This window comes from Bos taurus, chromosome 28 (genome assembly GCF_002263795.3).
Source record: "Bos taurus isolate L1 Dominette 01449 registration number 42190680 breed Hereford chromosome 28, ARS-UCD2.0, whole genome shotgun sequence".
Classification (NCBI taxonomy): domain Eukaryota; kingdom Metazoa; phylum Chordata; class Mammalia; order Artiodactyla; family Bovidae; genus Bos; species Bos taurus.
Window position 1 is genome coordinate 13,563,844 of NC_037355.1, and position 21,524 is coordinate 13,585,367.

Here is a 21,524-nt window from a genome sequence, read left to right on the forward strand (position 1 = left end):
GTTTCTTTAATGTAAAAGAACAATTTGTCTTGGGGAAATTGAGCTCCCCTTCCCTACGTGGGTTTTAATCAAGATGAATGAAGTCTGCTGGGGATCTTGTATTAAAAAGACTGTCACATTATTTACAGGGTCCTTTGCAGTTTCTGAGCACTTTATATTACCATGTCTGATTGAAGCCAATCTCAGCAAGGTGTTCTCTGTTGAGGGGAGGGAGGTGGGCTAGCTAGTTAGCCTTAGTGGTCTCTTCAGTGCTAACTATTTGAAAGCTAATAACAAGGCCTTTTGAGGGGCCATCGGGTACTTAAAACTAGTCTTCCCAGGTTTTCCAAATCTTGTTCAGATCTGTCTGCAGTTCTATAGTTTACTTATTCTCTGTATATCCATTGTACAATATCCTCTGGATTCACTGTTTCACAATTCATTTTGAAGGATGGATTTAATAGATGTTTCGGAGTTTCTTGGTGATTGGTTAACCTATATCTGTTACTGCTAATTCAATGAAATAATGATTAATAAATGACTCACCTCATGAACAGTAAGAGAATACTTTTGAGCATCTCCTCAGAGTGAAAAGGAATAAATATATCAAAAGGGAATAAAGCATCTTTTAGTCTTTTTTTCTCTGTTCTTTTGCAGGGTTATAGTTTCATAGCCTGAACTACTGATACATTGTAAAATCATTATCATGATCATCAACACAAGGTTTTAGTAACCTGAATGTTGATAGAATGCAATATTAATAAAATAAAATCATCATATGTAATAAAAACTTTAACAAAATTGCAGTAGATATTGCAGTAAAGATCAGTGCTTTATTTTATTCTTTTTGTGGTGTAAATGTATATTTTCATTTATAGGTAAGAAGGTGTTTTACCCTGTGGTGTTCAGTCTTTACAACCCTGCCATCGTTTATGCCAACCTGGATGTGCCCCCACCTGTGGAACAGCAGCTGGTAAGACTCTTACTGTCAGTTATGAAAAAGCCTCAAAGATCTTTGATGGTTCCTTAATGTTTGTTTCACTAGTAGAAAAAGTTTCAGTTGAAAACTATAGTTACTATAAATACATTTTCATAGTGTACCCTCCTCCATAACATGCTTTCGTATTTATTATTTCAGAGTTGTGTCATTCTGGCAGAGATGTTGGGGATGGGAGAGAAAAGTTTAGGCTAGAGAGAAAAATTCATATTCTAGATTGTGAAAATTTTCTGGTCATTTCTACCAAATTACTTTTAGTGATACTAAAAATTTAATTTTAAAACCTTACTGGAAATTAAAACTACTAAATAAGAAGGAATAGTATACTATGAGAAATTACTTAGAAAGTTTTAGAATAGGAATTCCATATATCAGAATTTAACAGTTATTGACAAAGTTACACAAGTGTTGAAAAAAAAAGGTTAAACTTCTATGGAATAATTCAGATTTACAGAAAAGTTGGAAAAACAGTACAGAGAGTTCTTGTACTTCACCCAGTTTCCCCTCATGTTAGCATTTTGCATAACCATGGTTCATTTGTCAAAATTAAGAAATTAACATTGGTAAGTTACTTCTAATTCCACTGTAGATTTTGTTAGGATTTCACCAGGTTTTCTACTACAGTCCTCTTTCTGTTCCAGGATCCGGTCCATAGTACATTGCGTTTAGCCTAATTTTTTATTGTTATTTATAACATTAAGAACAAAAAGGAAACAAATAAACTAAGAAGATAATTTAACATGTTTAAAAAATGAAAACTAACTCCAGAAAAGAAGTAAAGATAAAAGCAGAAATTAATGAACCAAAAATAATAGGTTGCCACACATAGGAGCTTATTCTTTTTGTGCAGGAAAAAAATAATCATAAAGTTAGGTGAATTCAGGGTATAAAAGAAAACACAACATAGGAAATTAGAATAAGAAAACGTTACAAGAAATCAACCTCATATAGTAAGTTTTTAAAAATTCTAAATAGGAATTCCCTGGTGGTACGGTGGATGAGAATCTGCCTGCAGAGTCAGAGAACACGGTTCGATCCCTGGTCCGGGAAGATTCTTCATGCCTCAGAGCAGCTAAGGCACACACCACAGTTATGGAGCCTGTGTACTGCGGCTGCTGGAGTCGGTGCTCGTCAGCAAGAGAAGCCAGTGCAGTGCAACGGACAGTAGCCCTCACTGACCGCAGTAGAGAAAGGCCACACACAGCAATGAAGATGCAGCACAACCAAAAAACTAAAAGGAAAAATTTGAAAGTTTATAAAATACTAACATGAACTAAATTCATGTTAGTATTTTATAAAAGCTCATCTTAGTATTCTATAAATAAAAGAGGTGGAAGCTCTTAAGAGATTAAGAGCAACTAAAAATATAAGAACAGTTATCAAATAGTTAACCTTCATTTTTATATATATATATATATATATATATATATTTTAGTGTTGAGTTTTTCAAAACTTTCAAAGAACAGATAATATTAGTACCATATCATCTGCCTACCAGGTTCCTCTGTCCATGGGGATTCTCCAGGCAAAATTACTGGAGCAGGTTGCCATTTCCTCCTCCAGGGGATCTTCCTGACCTGGGGATCAAATCCAGGTCTCCTGCATTGCAGGCAGATTCTTTACTGTCTGAGCCACCAGGAAAGCCCATCTTCATGCCAAGCCCTGGTAAAACATGTATACATAGCATACATATACACAGATGTCTACTTTATCTGTAGGCCAGTATTAGTAATATGGATACAAATGGGGTCAAAATGACAAACTGGGCACCACATCTGCCTTATCTGACATTCTAAATCCTTTGTAGAAGTAAATTATTAAAAATGAAAAGCCATATTAGTATTGGAGAATGAGAGAAGTGCCATTGGGAGATCTAAATTTTGAGAAATTTCTATAAGATGACAGTAGTTGTCATAGGATTGGTTACCGGAGGAGAGGGCAGTCTGGAACATATTTAGGACAACAGTGACAATGAGGCTGCCTTGCATCCTCCGAGCTCATAGAAGACAGGAGTGGTGGAGTCTGTGTGCTTCTCTGGGAGGTGTGCTGAGCAGCAGGCATCACAGGCATCTCAGGCTGAGGCAGTATGTTTGGTCCCTGGAGCTAGAGAGGCAGGATAGAGCCCTAGGATTACTGATTATAGGGTGGATGGGGAGCCGCAGACTCCAAAGGTGAACTGCTACTGGCACATTCTGTCCAAGACCACGTTTAGCCCCTTCTTCACTGTTATTGGAGATAGACCTTTGTAATGATAGCTAACAACCATGGTTTTTGAACAATGATTTTTGAAACAAAAATGATAAGCAGCTAACCACAGCTAGCCAAACAGTTGAGGGAAACTAACACTGTGAAAGAAGACCAAATTTTAATAAACAGAAAAATTGATACATGAGATTATAAATAGAAATAGAAAACAACTTTAACTTAAATATATCTTTAAAGAAATTAAAGAAAATGTTAATTTCATAAAATTATTAGGATTTGTTACTAAAAATAGAACTTGGAAATTGCAAAAATATAGAACTCAATAAATGGGCTGAATAGCAGAATGATCACAGTTGAAATAGATTTGTAAACTAGCAGACAGGCCAACTGGGACCAAGAGGCAATGTGAGAGAAAAATCAAGATATGGGAAATCAATTCAGAAGCTCTAAGACTGTTAAATAATTGGAGTTCTGAAAGGGAGAGAAAAGAGAGAACAGAGCGAGGAGGAAATAGAAGAAAACATCAAAGAACTAGGGAAAGAGAAATCTTCTGGCATTTGAGAACAGAAGGGACAATCCTAATAGTTTCCAGAGATGCTCAAAGTAGCAGAATCTAGCTTATCTACAAAGGAATAATAATCAGGTTGGCACTTGCAGCCTTTGTGATGATATTGATACTAGAAAATACTAAAGCAGTCCCTTGAATATTCTAAAGAAAAATAACTTCAATTATAGAATCCATATTTGACCTATTTGAAAGCAAAATAGACATTTTTGAACACTGAAGAACTCAGTTTAACTATTTTTCAGAGGCCTTTTCTAATTTAGCAGAATGAAAAATGAGCATATTGAAGGAGGAAGACCTAAGAGTGGTCAACAACAAGAACCCAGTAAAACTTCTTTAATTAGTTTCTTTAAATAGTTGATGAAACACATAATAAAAAAAGTTAAATAGCAATTTAGGATAAAAAAGTCAAAAGGTATATACATGGTATAATATGCGTATTACCCAACTCTGTCCCAAGATACCCAGAAGCAGTGACATCCTTAGAGTAATAAGCATGCCCAGCTCCCAGATCTCAGTGCTGAGATGGGTAATAGAGGAGCCCAGAACATCTTGTAGCTCTAGGAAAAAAAAGATGATGGTATATGTCAGAGGGATGTAAGACCCTGAAAGAGCTCCCAGTGGCAAAGCTGGAACAATTTGAGCAACAAACTAGTACTGGATTATAACACCAGCATAAAATAAATATCATGAGTCCATACTGATATGAATAACTTTGTGAGTGAATAAGGAGATAAATAATAATAATAAATGACAGATTGATAGGTTGATTAAATTAGATGGGGCGGGGGGAGGGACAGATCTTCCCACAGAATTTTAAAGAACTCTTGTAGGTACTCCCTTTTCCACAAGGTGGAGCTAGGTGACTCACTTCCAAAGAAGTAAGGAAAAAGAAAACTTTTTCTTCTTAACTTTTCAACAGAGAAACCTGGCAGGCACCACCTTAAACTAAGTAAAAGGTTAACATCACTAGTGCTGTACCCCCCACATAAGGTGTAACGAGAAGGGCATGTCACCCCTTTGGTCTTTCTTCCAAAACCTATAACCCCAGCCTAATCATGAGAAAAACTTCAGATAAACCCAAATGGAGGGACATCCTATTAAATACCTGACCATTACTCCTCAAAACTGCCAAGATCATCAAAAAGAAGACTGAGAGGCACTCCCAGTTTCTCAGGAGACTAAAATGTACTGTAGTGTCCTGGACAGATCCCCTAGAACAGAAAAAAGAACATTAAAGGAAACACTGGTAGAATTCAAATAAAGGAAAAAACTGATGGAATCCAAATAAAGTCTGGAGTGAGTTAGTAGTAATGTATCAGTGTTGTTTCTTAGTTTTGACAAATGTACCATAGCAGTGTGAGATCATAACATTTAAAGGAAGCTAAAGCTACATGAGAAATATATGGGAACTCTTTATTATGTTGTAACTTTTCTGTAAACCTGAAATTGTTTCAAAATTTAAAAATCTAAAAATTTTACTTGAAAAACAAACCGAAAGAAATGCAAAATGGACTCAACGTATAAGAATGAAGAGCTAATATTCTTGTCTAGTTTGAGAGAATGTGGACAAAGAATGTTTTGAAGTAGATTCATTCTAGATGTTGTATAGAAAAATAAGTTTAAGTGCTTCCACTTCAAATTCTAGTTTCACCACTTTGTAACCATTGCAAGTTATTTAACCTGTTTAAGCTTCATTCTCCTTAAAAAGCATAAGACAAAAGTTTGCTCTCTATAATGTTTAAAGATACATTAGAAAGTAAATAGGAAATACACCAAACAGAAAAAAATAGGTAAAAGACATCTGACAATAATTCATAGTAAACAGTTTGAAATAGTCATTCTTCACAAGAATGAGTTAAAACAACAGGTGATAATTTTTTCTGCTGTTAAAGCACTTTTTAAAAAAACAGTCACATGAGTGAGGCTGGCAGGGTAGAGCTTCTTCCATCCCTGCAGTGGTGTGGGAATGCAGGTACACTTTCTGGTTTGAGAGTTGTCAGGTAGGATCATCCCTCTGATCCAGTAATTTGCACGGCAGGAGTCTCTCCTGAGGAAATAATCAGAGGTGTAGAGTAGCAGTATGCAGAACATGGACAACATTCAAAGCAAGTAGAACTCTAATAATAAAATTATAAGTTGAATTATAGAATATACTGTGGTGAATGTTATGTGTCAAGAGGAGATTGTTCATGAAATGGAAATAAATACAACTGCATAAACGTAGAAGTAAATGTAAGGTTAAAAAATGGCGGGTTTTATATATATATATATATGTTAGATATTTTAATACTGTAATATCTAGTATTTTTATGTACGTTTTTCTTCATACAGGGTACTGTTCTGTTTTTTATACATGTTAATTTATTTAATCCTGTAACAGCCTCTCAGGTAGGCACTGTTATTACCCGTATTTTATAAATGAAGAGAGAGCTAGGCATGAATGAGTGCCCCTCCCCCAGTGCACAGCTCACCAAGGTGGGGCCAGGAGCCTGGGCAATGTTGGCTCCATAGTCTCCACTGTTATATTAATTCATTAAATAGTGAGTGTCCATTCTATGCCAGCCATTATTCACCACTGGAACCCCGAGATCCATACAAATGTGGTTATTATTCATAAGAATCTTTAGTCTTGCAGGAAGAGACAGAAAATAAAATCAGTTAGCAAATAACCAGTAGATAATTAAAAGAGGCTGAGTGGTGAAGAATGATGAGATCATTTCTGTGCTGTTTGGTCAGAAAGGCCTCTCTGAGATGAGGCTGTTGGAGGGCCATCTGAATGACAGGAAGGAACCTGCCCCACAATGACTGGGGAAGGCAGTTCCAGACAGAAAGATAGCTAGTGGATTTCCTAAGGTGACTGGAGCACAGTGGGTGAGGGAGCACAGAGGCCAGGTTGTGGAGAGCCTGTTTATACCCCTGTGAGCGGTTTGAATTTATGCTAAGGGTGATAGACAGCCTTGGGAGCTTTGATTCTGTGGAGAATGAATTGTGTGTGGCTCCAGCTGCAAGCAGCCAGTTAGGCTTTTGCCGTAGATCGAGGAGGTGCTGTGGCTTGGGCAAGGGTGGTAATTGTGTAGAGAGGTTTAGGTATGATTTAGAAACAGCACTTGCTGTTGGATTAGAATGTGGGGATTGAGGGAGAGACAGGAGTGGCAAGAGGAGAGAACAGGACTTCGGTTTGAGCTTGGTAGGTGTGTATTGCTTATTAGTGGCCTAAGGGGATGTGTCAGGGTTGCCAGAGGATTCATGAACCTGTTTTTTATGAGGGGCTGAGAGCTGGAGATGTAGCTTATGTGTGGATAGCTGCATCCCCCACTTGCTTAGGAGAAGAATAAGAGTAAAAACAAACAATCAGAGATTATGGATAATATGAGTTTCCTTCTACTTTCCTCCATGAAAATGTGCAGATTTAAAAATCAAAGCCAATGACTCTTTCCCACAAGTCTGATATTTGAAGAATTTTCATAATATTTATTAAATCAGAATTGGCATAGGGTAGAAATGTCAGAGTAGATGTTTTAATACTTTACACCAGGATTATATGTATTATATATTTTTGAAGAGATAAGAATATTAGAGCCTAATCTTGGTTTTGCCACAGAAGTTATACCTCTATAAGTTTGTTTATTCGTTCAAATATTTATTGAAAGCCTGTGCTGTGCCCTGCATTGTTCCAGGTGCTAGAGATATAGAAGTGATTAAAATTAGCAAAAGGTCCTGCCCTCAGGAAGTTTTACATTCTACTAGAAGCAGGATCGGAGAAGGCAATGGCAACCCACTCCAGTGTTCTTGCCTGGAGAATCCCAGGGACAGGGGAGCCTGGTGGGCTGCTGTCTATGGGGTCTCATAGAGTCGGACATGACTGAAGCGACTTAGCAGCAGAAGCAGGAGAAAAGAAGCCTTCCCCACCCCAAACCTCTCAAATGGAATAGGAAAGTTTATGTTTCATTTATTAGCTTCTACTTCAGCCAGATCCTCAGTACTGCCTGGGTCATTCTGTTTTCCAGTTGGTTCTCTCATTCTGCACAGCAACTTTTTCAGACTGTCCCCTGAAACTTTCAACTCCCCTAACTCTTCTCAAAAGTTACTGCCTCTACAGACCTATATATTCTTATATTCCTGCTTTCTGTAAGAATTTCCACATGGTTGCCCTATAGATTACTCAAATTCATTATGTCCAGAACGTTGCTCCACGTCATTCCTCCTGGGATGACCTTTTCCTGGGGCTCCCACTCTTGGGGAGATGACCATCACGTACCCTTTGTCAGGACGGCAGTCTGTGGTCCAACCTCCTGCCTAGTTTTGTAGGGCCCAGGAGTTAAGAATGGTTGAAAAATATTTTCAAAAGGATAATATTTCATGACATAGGAAAATTTCATGAAATTCACATTTCAGTGGCCTTAAATAGAGTGTTTTGGAATACAGCTTATTTCTTTAACTATTGGGAATGAGTGCTTTCACTCTACACTGGCAAAGTTGAGACAGATTCTGTGTTCTTCAGAGCCTAAAATATATACTATCTAGTTTTTATCAACGTTTCCTGAGACCTGCTCTACATTCATGGGCACTGATACCTCTGACTCCAGTATTCAGACGCATCATTTTTCACCCACAGTGCTCTCTCCCGCCTCAGGCCTTTGCACAAACTGTTGTCTTGCCTGAAACTGTCTCCCAGCATATCTTCTTTTACTTGATTAACTCTTGCTTCTCTCTCAGATCCCAGCTCTCACTTCATTTCTTGGAGGAAGCTGTCTCAGAATGTTGCAATTTGGGTGAGGGATCAGTCTTTCTGCTTTCTGTCACCCTCCTCACAGCCATATCCTCACTTCCCTCCATATCTGACTAGACTCCATGGTCAGTCATGAGCTACAGCCTCTTCTCTGATATACACTCACCTCCCTCATCCCTCACTCCTTCCAGTGTTTGCTCTTAGAACCCCAGCCTAGTTAAGGGCACCACTGTCAACCAGGCCGCTGAGCAGCAGAAGGTAGAGAGTGAGAAACACACTCCCGCTGCACAGCACAACTTTAAATACTTGACCACAGGCTTCTGGGTCTCAGGCTGCCTCTGGTCCCCCTGCGCTTCGTCCTCCAGTCCAGTCGCACTGTCCTTACGCCTCCCAGCAACCCTCACCACTTCTCACTCCACGTACCCTGCTTCCTGTTTCACTTAGGAAGGAGCAGCAGTCAAGCATTCACTTCCTTACTCTCCTGTCTTGAGACCCATGGGCCTCACTGGCCCTGTCACATCCTCAGCCTCTCTCTCTCCAGTCCCAGTGGAGGAACTACCCATGTCCCTTGCTAAGGCCAGCTCGTCCTTCTGTAGTGAACTAGACAGAGCTCATTCCTGATGTCTACACAAGGACATCCCTCCAGCTTTCTTCACTCTCTCATATCCTAACATTTTGCCTCTTTTGGATCATCGCAATTAGCCTACAAAAATACTGTAATACCACTTAGGTCTGAAAAATGTTTCTTGGGGCCATGTTCTTCTTGCCCTTGTTTTCTGAGCTCTTGCCATAGTCGTTTCTTTACTGTTGACCACTCCAGATGTGCTCCTACCTCAGAGCCGTGGTACGTGCTCCTGGCATGATCTCCAGATATTTGCATAGTTCACTCCCTGATTTCACTAGGGTCTCTGCCCAAACTTACCTCCTCAGGCCTTTTGTGGCTGTTATATCTAAAATAGGCCTTCTGTTTTGCTGTGTGTTTGGCCTACGGCATCTTTCTTCCTAACATGTGTCACCATCTGAGATCTATATTTATTTATTTGCTATTTTCCCATCAAAATGGAGGCTCTGTGGTAGCAGAGACTCTGTCACCTCTGTTCATGGCTGGGTCCCCACTGAATTGTGAATTTTAAAAGGCAGTCTATCAAGCTTCAACCTTTACTTGATTCTACATGCCCAATATAATCAAAGCCCTGATTTTTTTCTTTCTCTGCTTGGACTTCAGTGGTGACTATTCCATTTTAAAGCTGGCTTCCCTCATGGTGGGAAAAAACTGCAGCAGTTCCAGACTTCATATTTACACGCTATACCAGAGGCTGACAAACTTACTCTGTTAAGAGCCACATAGGGAATCTTTTAGGTTTTGCAGGCTGTAAATCCCTGGTGCAACTGTTCAGCTCTGTCATTGTACCATGAAAACACCCACAGACAATTCATAAACAAATGAGTGTGCCTGTGTTACAGTAAAATGATGTACAAAGCCAGTAGCTGGCCGGATGTAGCCTGGAAGCTATAGTTGGCTTACTCTTGCCCTGCACTATCCAAGGGGAGCAAGCGTCTTTTTCTAGTATCTCTCTCAGAAGAATGAGGGGGCTCTCTGTTTTCCAAAGTTCCCAACAAGCGTCCTGTTTTAGCATGTTGGCCTGAACATTATCTAGGAATTCCCTGTAGCTCAAATGGTAAAGAATCTGCCTGTGATGCAGGAGACCAGAGTTCGATCCCTGGGTCGGGAAGATCTCTGGAGAAGGGAATGGCAATCCACTCCAGTATTCTTGCCTGGAGAATTCCATGGACAGAGAAGCCTGACAGGCTACATTTGTGGGGTTGATTATCTAATGCCTGTTAATGAAGTAGTTCGTGAGTGAGTGGGATGAGACTGTCTCATTGGTGGAGAGTGCTTGCAGTCCAGTCTGATGCTGCTAGTGGAAAGAGCGTCCCTGAAGCTCATGGGCTGCATGGGGCCAGGTAATTACCTGAGCAAAACTGTACACAATTAGGAATGGGGGTAGGGGAATGGATGCTGGCCATGCATCAAATAAGGTCTGCTGTGTGGAAGTGATTGGTGTATTACAGTATGTGCTTACACCACTGGTATCCTCCTAAAATAGAATGTAAGCCCCCTGAGATCAAGCATCACACTCTTTGATTATTAGTAACCTCAGCTCAAACCTCGTACAAGACTTGAATCAGATTAAGTTGAAGGCGGTTAAGAATCCTATGCTTATGGGGATTACTATACTTTTGTTGGTTTTTATAAGGATTTAATAATATAAAGCCATGTGATCCCATTATCAATCACATAAATGATTCTTTTTTTACAGAAAAAATTATTTGGAAAATATTTTAATTTGTTTCATTGTTGATTGAAACTACTTCTGGTTTTTGAGGGATTAAATTGAGTTTTGATTTTTAAACTTAAGGTTCACAAAAAGGATTCTGGCTTTTGGCGAGATTTTGGATTTGGAATGACTTGTCAGTACCAATCAGATTTCCTGACCATTGGTAAGTATACCTTACTTTTAAGAATAGGACTTTAGGTGTTTACTATGATATCTTAAGATGTTTTTCTAAAAGGTCTGAGATTTGAATGTTTTCCTAATAAATTTTGAATATCTGAGATTAGCTGAAGAGTCAGGAAATACAAAAGATAAAATAAGTTTATTATTAGAGTCTTTGACTAGAAAAATGAGGTTATAAAGGTAAAATACCCGTGTTTGCAGTTGTTTCTAGTACTGTAACAAAAGATCTGCACCTAACTTTGGTGTTGCAGTCACAGATTGTTACAGCTAGAAGTAATGTTGGATTATCTAGCTCAAGGGCTTTCATATTTTTTTATTTAGAGAGGAAACCACCTTTATTTGTCTTTTGAACATAATGCAGAATTTCAGTATCTAAAACAAAAGTGGGGGGGCGGGAAATCTCTGTCTCTAGCTGTGGTTGTAGTTGGAGTAAGGGACTTAGAATCACTGCCTTAGTCATCCACTCCCCTAAACCAAGTTGACCATGAAGAATCTGATCTAAGCTACCTGCCGAATCCCACCATGTCTTACCCAGCAAAAATAAAGCATCAGAGCATAGTTTAAGGAAGCAAGCTGAAACCTGATTTATTTGTTCCATGTTTCCTGATTGACTCAGGGGCTCCCTTTCCACTGCATATTGTTGTTCAGTTGCCAAGTCACGTCTAACTCTGCATCCCTGTGGACTACAGCATGCCAGGCTTCCCTCTCCCTCACCATCTCCCGGAGTTTGCCCAAGTTCATGTCCATTACATTGGTGATGCCATCCAGCCAGCTCATCCTCTGGCACCCTCTTCTCCTCCTGCTTTCAATCTTTCCCAGCATCAGGGTCTTTTCCAGTGAGTTGGCTGTTCACATCAGGTGGCCAAAGTATTGGAGCTTCAGCTTCAGCATCAGTACTTCCAGTGAGTGAGTATTCAGGGTTGATTTCCTTTAAGATTAACTAGTTTGATCTCCTTGCTGTCCAAGGAACTCTCAAGAGTCTTTTCCAGCACCACAGTTCGAGAGCATCAGTTCTTTGGTGCTCTGCCTTCTTTATGCTTCAGCTCTCACAACCATATGTGACTACTGGAAAGGCTATATGGACCTTTGTCGGCAAAATGATGTCTTTTCTTTTTAACATATGTCTAGGTTTGTCATAGCTTTCCTGCCAAGAAGTGATTGTCTTCTAATTTCATGGCTGCAGTAACCATCTTTAGAGCCCAAGAAGAAATCTGTCACCGCTTCCACATTTTCCCCTTCTGTTTGCCATGAAGTGATGGGGTCGGATGCTGTGATCTTATATTTTTAATATTTAGTTTTAAACTGGCTTTTTCACTGTCCTACTTAACCCTCATCAAGAGGTACTTTAGTTCTGCTTCGATTTCTGCCATTAGAGTGGTATCATCTGTATATCTGAGGTTGTTGATACTTCTTCCGGCAATCTTGGTTCCAGCTTGTAACTCATCCAGCCCAGCATTTCTCATGATGTGTTCTGTGTATAAGTTAAGTAAACAGGGTGACAATAAACAGCCTTGTCATACTCCTTTTGCAGTCTTGCACCAATCAGTTGTTCCATACAGAATTCTACTTGTTGCTTCTTGACTGGCATACAGGTTTCTCAGGAGACAGGTAAGATGATCTGGTATTCCTGTCTCTTTAAAAAGTTTTCCACAGTTCGTTATAATCCACACAGTCAAAGGCTTTAGCATCGTCAATGAAACAGAGGTATATGTTTTTCTGGAATTCCCTTGCTTTCTCTTATGATCCAGCAAATGTTGGCAAGTTGATCTGTTTCCTCTGCCTTTTCTAAACCCAGCTTGGATGTCTGGAAGTTCTTGTTCACATAATGCTGAAGCCTAGCCTGAAGGATTTTGAGCATGACCTTACTAGCATAGGAGATGAGTGCAATTGTCCAGTGGTCTGAACAATATTTAGTACTGCCCTTCTTGGGAATTAGGATGAGGATTGACCTTTTACAGTCCTGTGGCCACTGCTGGGTTTTCCAGATTTGCTGACATATTGAGTGCAGCACTTGATAGCATCATTTAGGATTTTAAATAGCTCTGCTGAAATTCCATTACCTCCACTAGCTTTATTGACAGCAGTGCTTCCTAAGGCCCACTTGACTTCACACTCCAGAATGTCTGGCTCTGGGTGTGTGGCCACACCATGATGGTTATTGTTGTCATCAATATCTTTTTTATACAATTATTCTGTGTATTCTTTCTGTCTCTTTTTGATCTCTTCTACTTCTATTAGGTCTTTACTGTTTCTGTCCTTTATTGTACCCATCTTTGGATGAATGTTCCTTTGATATTTTCAGTTTTCTTGACAAGATCTCTAGTCTTTCCCCTTCTGTTGTTTTCCTCTATTTCTTTGCACTGTTCATTGAAGAAAGCCTTCTTGTCTCCTTGCTTTTCTCTGGAACTCTACGTTTAGTTGGGTGTACCTTTCCCTTTCTTCCTTGCTTTTCACTTCTCTTCTTTCTTCAGCTAGTTGTAAAGCCTCCTCAGACAACCACTTGGCCTTCTTGCTTTTCTTTTTCTTTGGGATGGTTTTGTTCACTGCCTCCTGTGCAATATTACGGAGGCAATGTGCAATATCCGTAGTTCTTCAGGCACTCTGTTTACTAGATCTAATCCTTTGAATCTGTTTGTCACCTCCACTGTATATGCATAGGGGATTTGATTTAAGTTTTACCTGGTTGGCCTGGTGGTTTTCCCTGCTTTCTTAAGTTTAAGCCTGAATTTTGCTCTGAGAAGCTGATGTATTTTTAATAGAATACATAAATATATGTCCATTTTACCTTCATTTTTATAGTCAGCCATTTGCTCTGGAAATTCCTCCACCTTGTCTTTTTATCTCTGTAACAAATGATGGAAAATCAGCAAATAGTAATAAAAAGACTATTAAGTGAAACTAATAAATTTTTCCCCTGATTTCTTGCTTAATAAAATAGTAAGGATCCATCATCGCCTCTGACCTGTGTTATTTCTCACCGCTCCTTTCTCTCCCTTCATATTCCTATCAGATGCATATTGGTGCAGTTAATGGTGTTCCACATTTCTCTGAGACATGTTCATTTTTCTTCATCTGTTTCCTCTTGTCTTCGTGTAACATAATCTCAATTGATCTGTCTTCAGGTTCTCTGATTCTTTTTGTTCAGATCTACTTGTTGAGCTGCTCTAGTGACTTTGTCGTTTGAGTTATGGTGCTTTTTAACTCCAGAATTTCTCTTATTAAAAATATATAATTTCTATCTCTTTATAATGTTCTCTACTTGATGAGACATTGTCACCTTTCTGTTCTTTAAGCATGATTTCTCTTAATTCTTTGAACATATTTATAATGGTTGTTTCGAAATCTTTGCTAAAACTGACATCTGGTCCCTCTCATAGGCAGTTTCTGTTGTCTGCTTCTCTTTTGATATATAGGTCACAGTTTTGTTTCTTTCAATACCTTTCTTTTTGAAAATGAGACATTTTAAGTTATATATTGTGTTGATTCTAGATATTAATTTCCCCTGCCTCCAGGGCTTACATTTTGTTTTACCTTTACTTGTTTATTAACTGACTCTGCTTTACTGTTTTAGTGAGCTGTGGCTCCGCATCCTCCATCTCATGTCACTTCTCATGTCACTCATCAGGGCATGTGTACAGTCATCCTGGGATGACCTTGGATTGAGTGAATATCTTTTTCACTGTCTCCTCCCGTGCCTCTCTGTTGGTGTCACGCCCGACTATTAGGCTGCATTAATTTGCTCACAGGACAGTGCTCTGGGACATAGATTGCTCCAGTCTTAACAGATTAAACTAAACCCTTTTGAAAGTGTTAGTCGCTCAGCTCAGTGTCTGACTGTCTGCAACCCCATGGACTGTAGCTCACCAGTCTCCTCTGTCCATGGAATTCTCCAGGCAAGAATACTGGAGGGGGTTGCCATTCTGTCCTCCAGGGGATCTTCCTGACCCAGGGATTGAACCCAGGTCTTCTTCATTGCAGGCACATTCTTTACCATTTGAGCCACAGAGAAGCTCTTAAACCCTTTTGTAGGGTAGTTTTGGAGGCAAGTTTTTGAGGTTTGTTTGGACCCCAGGATGGCTCTTAGCTGTTTCTCTTCCTTCCTCTCTGGTAAACTGGGTGGCCTACATTTTAGCTTGCTCTAATGGGCTACCAGCCACTTCTTAATTGTTCATCACCACATCTCCAATATTTACAGGAGCCCCTTTAGGCCTTAATTTCTGTACACTTTCTTTCAGATAAAGTCAATTCCTTTGGGAAGAGCTCTGGAGTATTTGTCCTTATGGACTCCCTCTTCCCCTAAAAAGTTCTGAGTCTCTGCTTAAGACCTGGGGGTGGAGATGGTGGCACAGTTCTCTCAGAGGAACATCCCTGCCTTATGATCAGAATATTAGGTGGGAGCCGAAGGGCCCATCTCCCTCTTCAGTTCAGTTCACTCGCTCTGTCATGTCCAACTCTTTGCGACCCTGTGGACTGCAGCATGCCAGGCCTCCCTGTCCATCACCAACTCCCTCTCCCTCATGGAGAGCCTCTATCCTGTGAATGTGGGCTGGGGGAGGTAGGGAGCCCCAGCACTTGTTTGCAATTTCGCCTCTTTCATTTGGAGCTTATATTCCTTTCCCTCTTTCCTTCTGGCTGTCCCATTATACAAACGTTATACCTTGGGTAGTTGTCCCATAGTTCTTGGGTATTCTGTTCTGTTTTTTTCTTTTTTCCCCCACCTCCAGTCTTCTTTCTCTTTGCTTTTCAGTCTTGGAAGTTTCTATTCACATGTCCTCAAGTTTAGAGATCTTTCCTCAGTCAAGTCCAGTCTCCTAGTGAGCCCTGCAAAGGCATTCTTCATTTCGTTACTGTTTTTTATCTTTAACATTTCTTTTGATTCATTCTTAGACTCTTATCTCTGCTTCATTGCCCATCAGTTCTTGCATATTGTCTTTTTCCATTACAGCCCTTAGTGTATTAATCATAGTTGTTTTAAATTCACAGTCCTTTAGTTCCAACATCCCTGCCATATCTGAGTTTGGTTCTGATGCTCTTTCTCTTCAATATTTTTTGACCTTCAGTTTGCCTAATTTTTTTTTTTTTTCATAACTGAGCATGATGTACTGGGTAAAGAAGACTGAGGTAAATAGGCCTTCAGTGATGTGATGGTAAGGCGTGGGAGAAGATAAAGTGTTCTATAGTCCTATGATAAGGTCTCAGTCCTTTCTTTAGCGATCCTGTGAGTCTGGACCATGAATTTTGCAGTCATTTTTCAGACACTGCCCCCAATCTTAGGTAGGACAGGATGGCTAGAGTGGACTAGTTGGCTATATCCTTTCCCCCAGATAGGTTAGGCTCTGGTAGGATAGTTTTTCCTGAGGGTAGACCTTGTTAAGAACAAAAAACACCCTGGCATATTTCATAATGGGTTAGTTTCCCCTTCCTGAAAGCACTGCGGGATTTTTCTGCAGTTTTCACCATGAGAACCTGGTAAACCTAGGGATAAAACTCACAAAAGTGTATGGGCCCCTCTGGTGTTTTCAACTCTTATTAGATTTTTCCCCTGAGCCTCTGGCAGTTCATCAGTTCAGACTTTCCTACCCCTGTACTGGTTCCCCTGGAGATTTCTTCTAGTCTGTTTCTTCTCTAATGGTAATAGTTGTGATTCTGTCTTACACACCTATCTCTTCAGATTAGGGAAGAGCAGTTTGCCCTGTGACTTTATTTCTCTGAGGGATCTGAGAAGAATTGAGTTTTCAGTTTGTTCAACTTTTTATTTGTTGGAAGGATGGAGTGAAGGTCTGTCTGTACATGCTGGACAGAAATGGGAAGTCCTCTATTTCTTTTCACTGTCTACACCATCTCTAATATTTGAGGAACTTACTCAGATACAAGTAAGAAAAGCCAAGATATACCAAACATAGCATTTATTAAAGCTGTGATTATTTAAAATAATACTTTTCAGAGATCTCAGGATTCTTATCATCCTGTAAGTATGAAATTAAGTGACATGGAATTATTTGATAAAAAGACATCATTTGGAAACCTAGATTTTAATTAAAGAATTAATTTTTTCTCCATCTTTCAGAATCTTTTCTAGCTCTTCAAAAAACTCAAAATAGTTTGTATTCTCCATGCTTCTTTAAAGTTAGTTCAGCCTAAACCAACTTAAAAATAGTGTGAACTTGATCTCCTATGCTCTAGGTAAGGCTGTAAGTGACATTTAACGTTGCCAAGTCTACTTGATTCTCTTTAATTGAGCAGCACATGACCATTTCTTCAGGATGCTTTCCTCACTTGACAGCTGTGATGACACTTTCTCCAGAATTCTCTCCTTCCTCTGGGGCTGCCTGAGTCTCCTTTGCTGACTTTCTCTGCCTGTTTGCCCTCTAGATATTTGGCATTTCTTAGCAGTTAGACCTGGGCCCTGTTTTCCTTGTAAACTTTATTAGTAATTTCACCCGCTAATGTGGCTTTAACTCATCTGTGTGTCCATTCTCAATTTTATGTGTCCCACTTGGCCCATTTCTTCTGTTTTCCGCTCTGGAAAATTTCCTGTGACCCAGAAAAACTTGGATCTCAAAGGATAGAGGGAAAACACCATAAAACATTAATGGTGGTGATATTATGGGTGATTCAGGTTTCCTTCTCCTTTATTTGACTTTCTAGACATTTTCTATAAAACTGAAGTTGGCAAAGTATTCTCAAATATTTAATCTTATTTTGATACTCAACAACAGACCCTTGACCTTCCAGCTGTCAGCTGATAACTGTATTTCTAAGCCAAGATGTCAGTCCTCTACTTCAGGTGTCTTTAGATTGTACATGTCATCTCATCTGAAGTAGAAGGTTTAAATCTTTATCAGGTTTGACTGTGCTCTGCCAGGCAGCTATTTAATAGTATGAGTTTTGATCCTGCAGGTGGATTTGACATGGAAGTAAAAGGTTGGGGTGGAGAAGATGTTCATCTGTATCGAAAATACTTACACAGTGACCTGATTGTGATTCGGACTCCGGTTCCTGGTCTTTTCCACCTCTGGCATGAGAAGCGCTGTGCTGATGAGTTGACCCCCGAGCAGTACCGCATGTGCATCCAGTCCAAAGCCATGAATGAGGCCTCACACTCCCACCTGGGAATGCTGGTCTTCAGGGAGGAGATAGAGACGCATCTTCACAAACAGGCATACAGGACAAATAGCGAAGCTGTGGGTTAATGTAATCGTTGACACATTAATCTGAACCACAAACCAGCACTATTTGTTTAGCCTTAATTCCAATTCCAGATGCAGTGCCTCTTTCAGGAAGACATGCTTTTGTGTTCTTGCTTATGTTACTTCAGCAGTTTAACTTGGTGTGAGAAGAAAAAGCAGCGTTGCAATGCAAAGTCTCTTTTTCTGAGCATACCTCACTATGGATCATTGACAAATCAAAATCTGGTATTTGTTCTAAGAGTAGTCTTAAGTTAATTTCTTCCTGGCTTCATGTGCTGATGTGTATCCTGGTTGCATCTGGGCTGAGGGGTGGAATGTGTTGTGCTCAAGGTAGGTTGGAGCATCCTGTTCCTTTAGAGAAGATGGAGTGTTATGGATGGAGTGTGTCAACAAGGGTTCTTCATCTGCTGACCACTGAGTCAACCTGCTTGGTTTTAAATGAAGATCTTTGGTCAGTTGCTTAAAAAATCCTTTTTCACTGAAGCGGAGGATAACTAAATGACATGTCTAAAATTCCCAACTAATGAAGAGGAGGCAGAGATAAAAATTCCTCAGCTTTGCCTAGCCCCCTGAATGTCTATTTTTAAACAAATGTGTAATAATAGAAAATACTAAGGATAGAATCTATGACTTGATTAAAAATATAATGTGTTACTAATTTATCATCATGTTCAGGATTAGGAGTCAGAGTTGCTATAGGCTGTTCTGAACAAACAAACAAATATGGAAACACCTTAAATGTAACAGTTAATTATGCTGGAGTCCAGGACACCAGGGGTGTCTGGAACATCAGTTTACATGAGCCAGGGCTCTAGCAGGGCCCTGTGGTTCAGAATAGATGAACATAGCATAGTGTTGTGTGTTTTTTGCTTTGTGTTGTCTCATTTAGCATGGATCCATATGTTTGTATTATCCTTTTTGTCTTACATGTTAATTATGCTACATCTGTATTTACATTATTATAATACTTTGAGTTGAGGGGAAGTTTCACTGAGAGGAGAAAACCAAACAATTTAGTGAGGTATGCCATAAGATCATACTGATTCAAGGAAAGGGGCAGAGCAGAACATTGTCTAAATGGAAATCTGAATTATAGAGTATTTTAGGGAAATATATAACTTGGAGATAGAATGATATTTTAATTGAGGTATAAATTATATTAATGAGACAAGATGAGTAAGCAGTTATATTCAGATAGGACTGTACTGTGCTGTTTATCACACATGGATCTTTTGCCATAGGGTCAATCGCTATATCCACAAATTGGAGATGTGGTGAAAGGCATGCATAGATTTTTGAACTTCTGGCTTTTAAAAGGGACCTATACGGAATTCTTTCTACTGTGTATATAAAACCCTGAAAATTCATGGAAGACAAATCATTATTCTTTTTGCTGCGTATATCATATCATCTGAAATATTATAAGTCCCAAACTTCTTGGTGCTACATGAATTCAATTTTACAATAACTCTTACTGAATATTCTTTTAAGGATTAAGTTGGGATAGCATTTAGGCTTGGTCTTTTAAGATGTGTAAAATGGTCTCTGCAAAATTGTTCAGGTCATTGTCTCCTTTTATATACAGTTATTTATTGTAAAGACCAGTGAGTTAAGATATTTAAAGTGAGAGAACCTAATTATTTACAGAAGTGAGTTGTAGCTTGTTTTTTGACAGAACCAAATCAATTTTTTCTTTTTTTTAAAAACAAGCTTTTAATTTAAAGATGGAAGCTAAGCAATGGCAACATTACTGTGTTTTTGATAGTAAGAGGTACCAATAAAGTATTTTATTACCAAAGTTAAATGAAAATGTGATAAGCTAATTTCTTTCTGTTGAAAAGTATCAAATACAGAAAATTGCATGACATGTAATTGTGTACTTTGAATAGTGACGTCAACACCAGTGTAGCAGCTATTCAGATTAGAATCTCGAACTTTGTTGGTGAAAGGTCTCTGTGTGCACTTTCTTAATCACATACCCTCACTCTGTCCATATTAGTCACTATCCTGATGATTTTTGTGATAATTTTTCACTTATTTTTCCTCACTGTTTTCCCAACTATGTATATATATCTACACAATAGACTGTTTTGCCTCTTTTGAATTAATATGTGTATTATTTCATCATATATTCTCTAATCGTGGTTTTTTTTTGTTGTTCACTCACGTTAATCTCAAAATTAATTCATTTTAATTACCGATTAGTATTCCACTAAATGAATATACTGCAGTATTCTCTCTGCTCTTTACAGATATTTGGATCACTCAGTTTTTTTGTTGTTTGTTTCCTTATTTGCTTTTGCTGTCACAAGCAATGTTGCCATGAATACTGCTGTGCGTGTCTCTTAGGAACATTTGAGAACTTCTGTAGGAGTAATGATGCCAAGTCACCAGTGTGTGTATATTCAACTTACTTCCCAAAGTGGACCACTTCCAGCACTGTAAGAGATTCACTTTGCATCCCTGGCAATACTTAATTATGTCAGACTTTTTAATTCTTGCTAATCTAGTGGGCTTTAGGCATGAATCGTAGTTATAATTTTCATTTCCAGTCTTTTTGCCCATTATTTTAAATTCATAAGAATTTTTCAAATATTCTGAGTACCAATTCTTACTGGTTAAATGTTTGCAAATATCTTCCCTGGGATGTGGCTTGTCCTTTCCCATTCCTGATGGTACTTTTTGATGAATAAAAATTAATGTGTTTAGTTAATCTTTTTTCCTTTATGTATTCTTTTTATTATTAATTTTTGACATCATAATGGAGAAAAGTATCTTAAAGCTGTTGTTCTGTATTATCTTCTGAATACCTCATACATGGCTTTGTTCTTAAGGATTGTCATGGTTATTTGTAACCTTTATACTTTTCATAAAAGTTTTAGAATAAGCTTGTTTCATGAAAACTTTTGTGAATTTTTATTAGAATCTCATTGAATCTATAAGATCACTTTGGGGAAAAAGTACATTTTATCATACAGAGCCCTCCAGTCCTTGAACGTGATATTATCTATTTTGGTCTTTATTATCTTCAGTTAAGTTTTGTACTTTTTCACACAGTGGATTTTTTAAAGCTTTTTTTCCTAGATAGTTTGCATTTTTTATGCCACTGTAAATATCTTTTGTTTTTATTTATTTTTAATTTTTTGCTGAGATTTAGAAATCAAACTGATTTGTGTTAATTTTTGTGTTCAGTAACCTTGCCAAACACAATTTTTTTTTTTTTCCCCCACACCAGCACGTGGGATCTTAGTTTCCTGACCAGGGCTCAAACCCATGCCTCCTGGAATGAAAGAGTGCAGTTGTAACCACTAGACCACCAGTGAAGTCCCAAGCACTT

General features: G+C 38.8%; 1 protein-coding gene across 5 annotated transcripts in view; it reads left to right on the plus strand.

Moving 5' to 3' along the window:
- The window catches only part of CSGALNACT2 (chondroitin sulfate N-acetylgalactosaminyltransferase 2), a 61,210-nt gene extending 39,800 nt beyond the window's left edge, over window positions 1-21,410 (plus strand). For 4 of the 5 annotated variants that reach the window (XM_059882481.1, XM_059882480.1, XM_005226253.5 and 1 more), the window contains 3 exons: window positions 858-952; window positions 10,899-10,980; window positions 17,898-21,410. In XM_059882481.1, coding sequence (XP_059738464.1) covers window positions 858-952; window positions 10,899-10,980; window positions 17,898-18,190 — 470 coding nt within the window. In that variant the 3' untranslated portion in view covers window positions 18,191-21,410. The remainder of the gene's footprint in view (window positions 1-857; window positions 953-10,898; window positions 10,981-17,897) is intronic. The other variant, NM_001205653.1, reaches the window with a different exon arrangement.
- The last annotated feature ends 114 nt before the right edge of the window (window positions 21,411-21,524 follow it).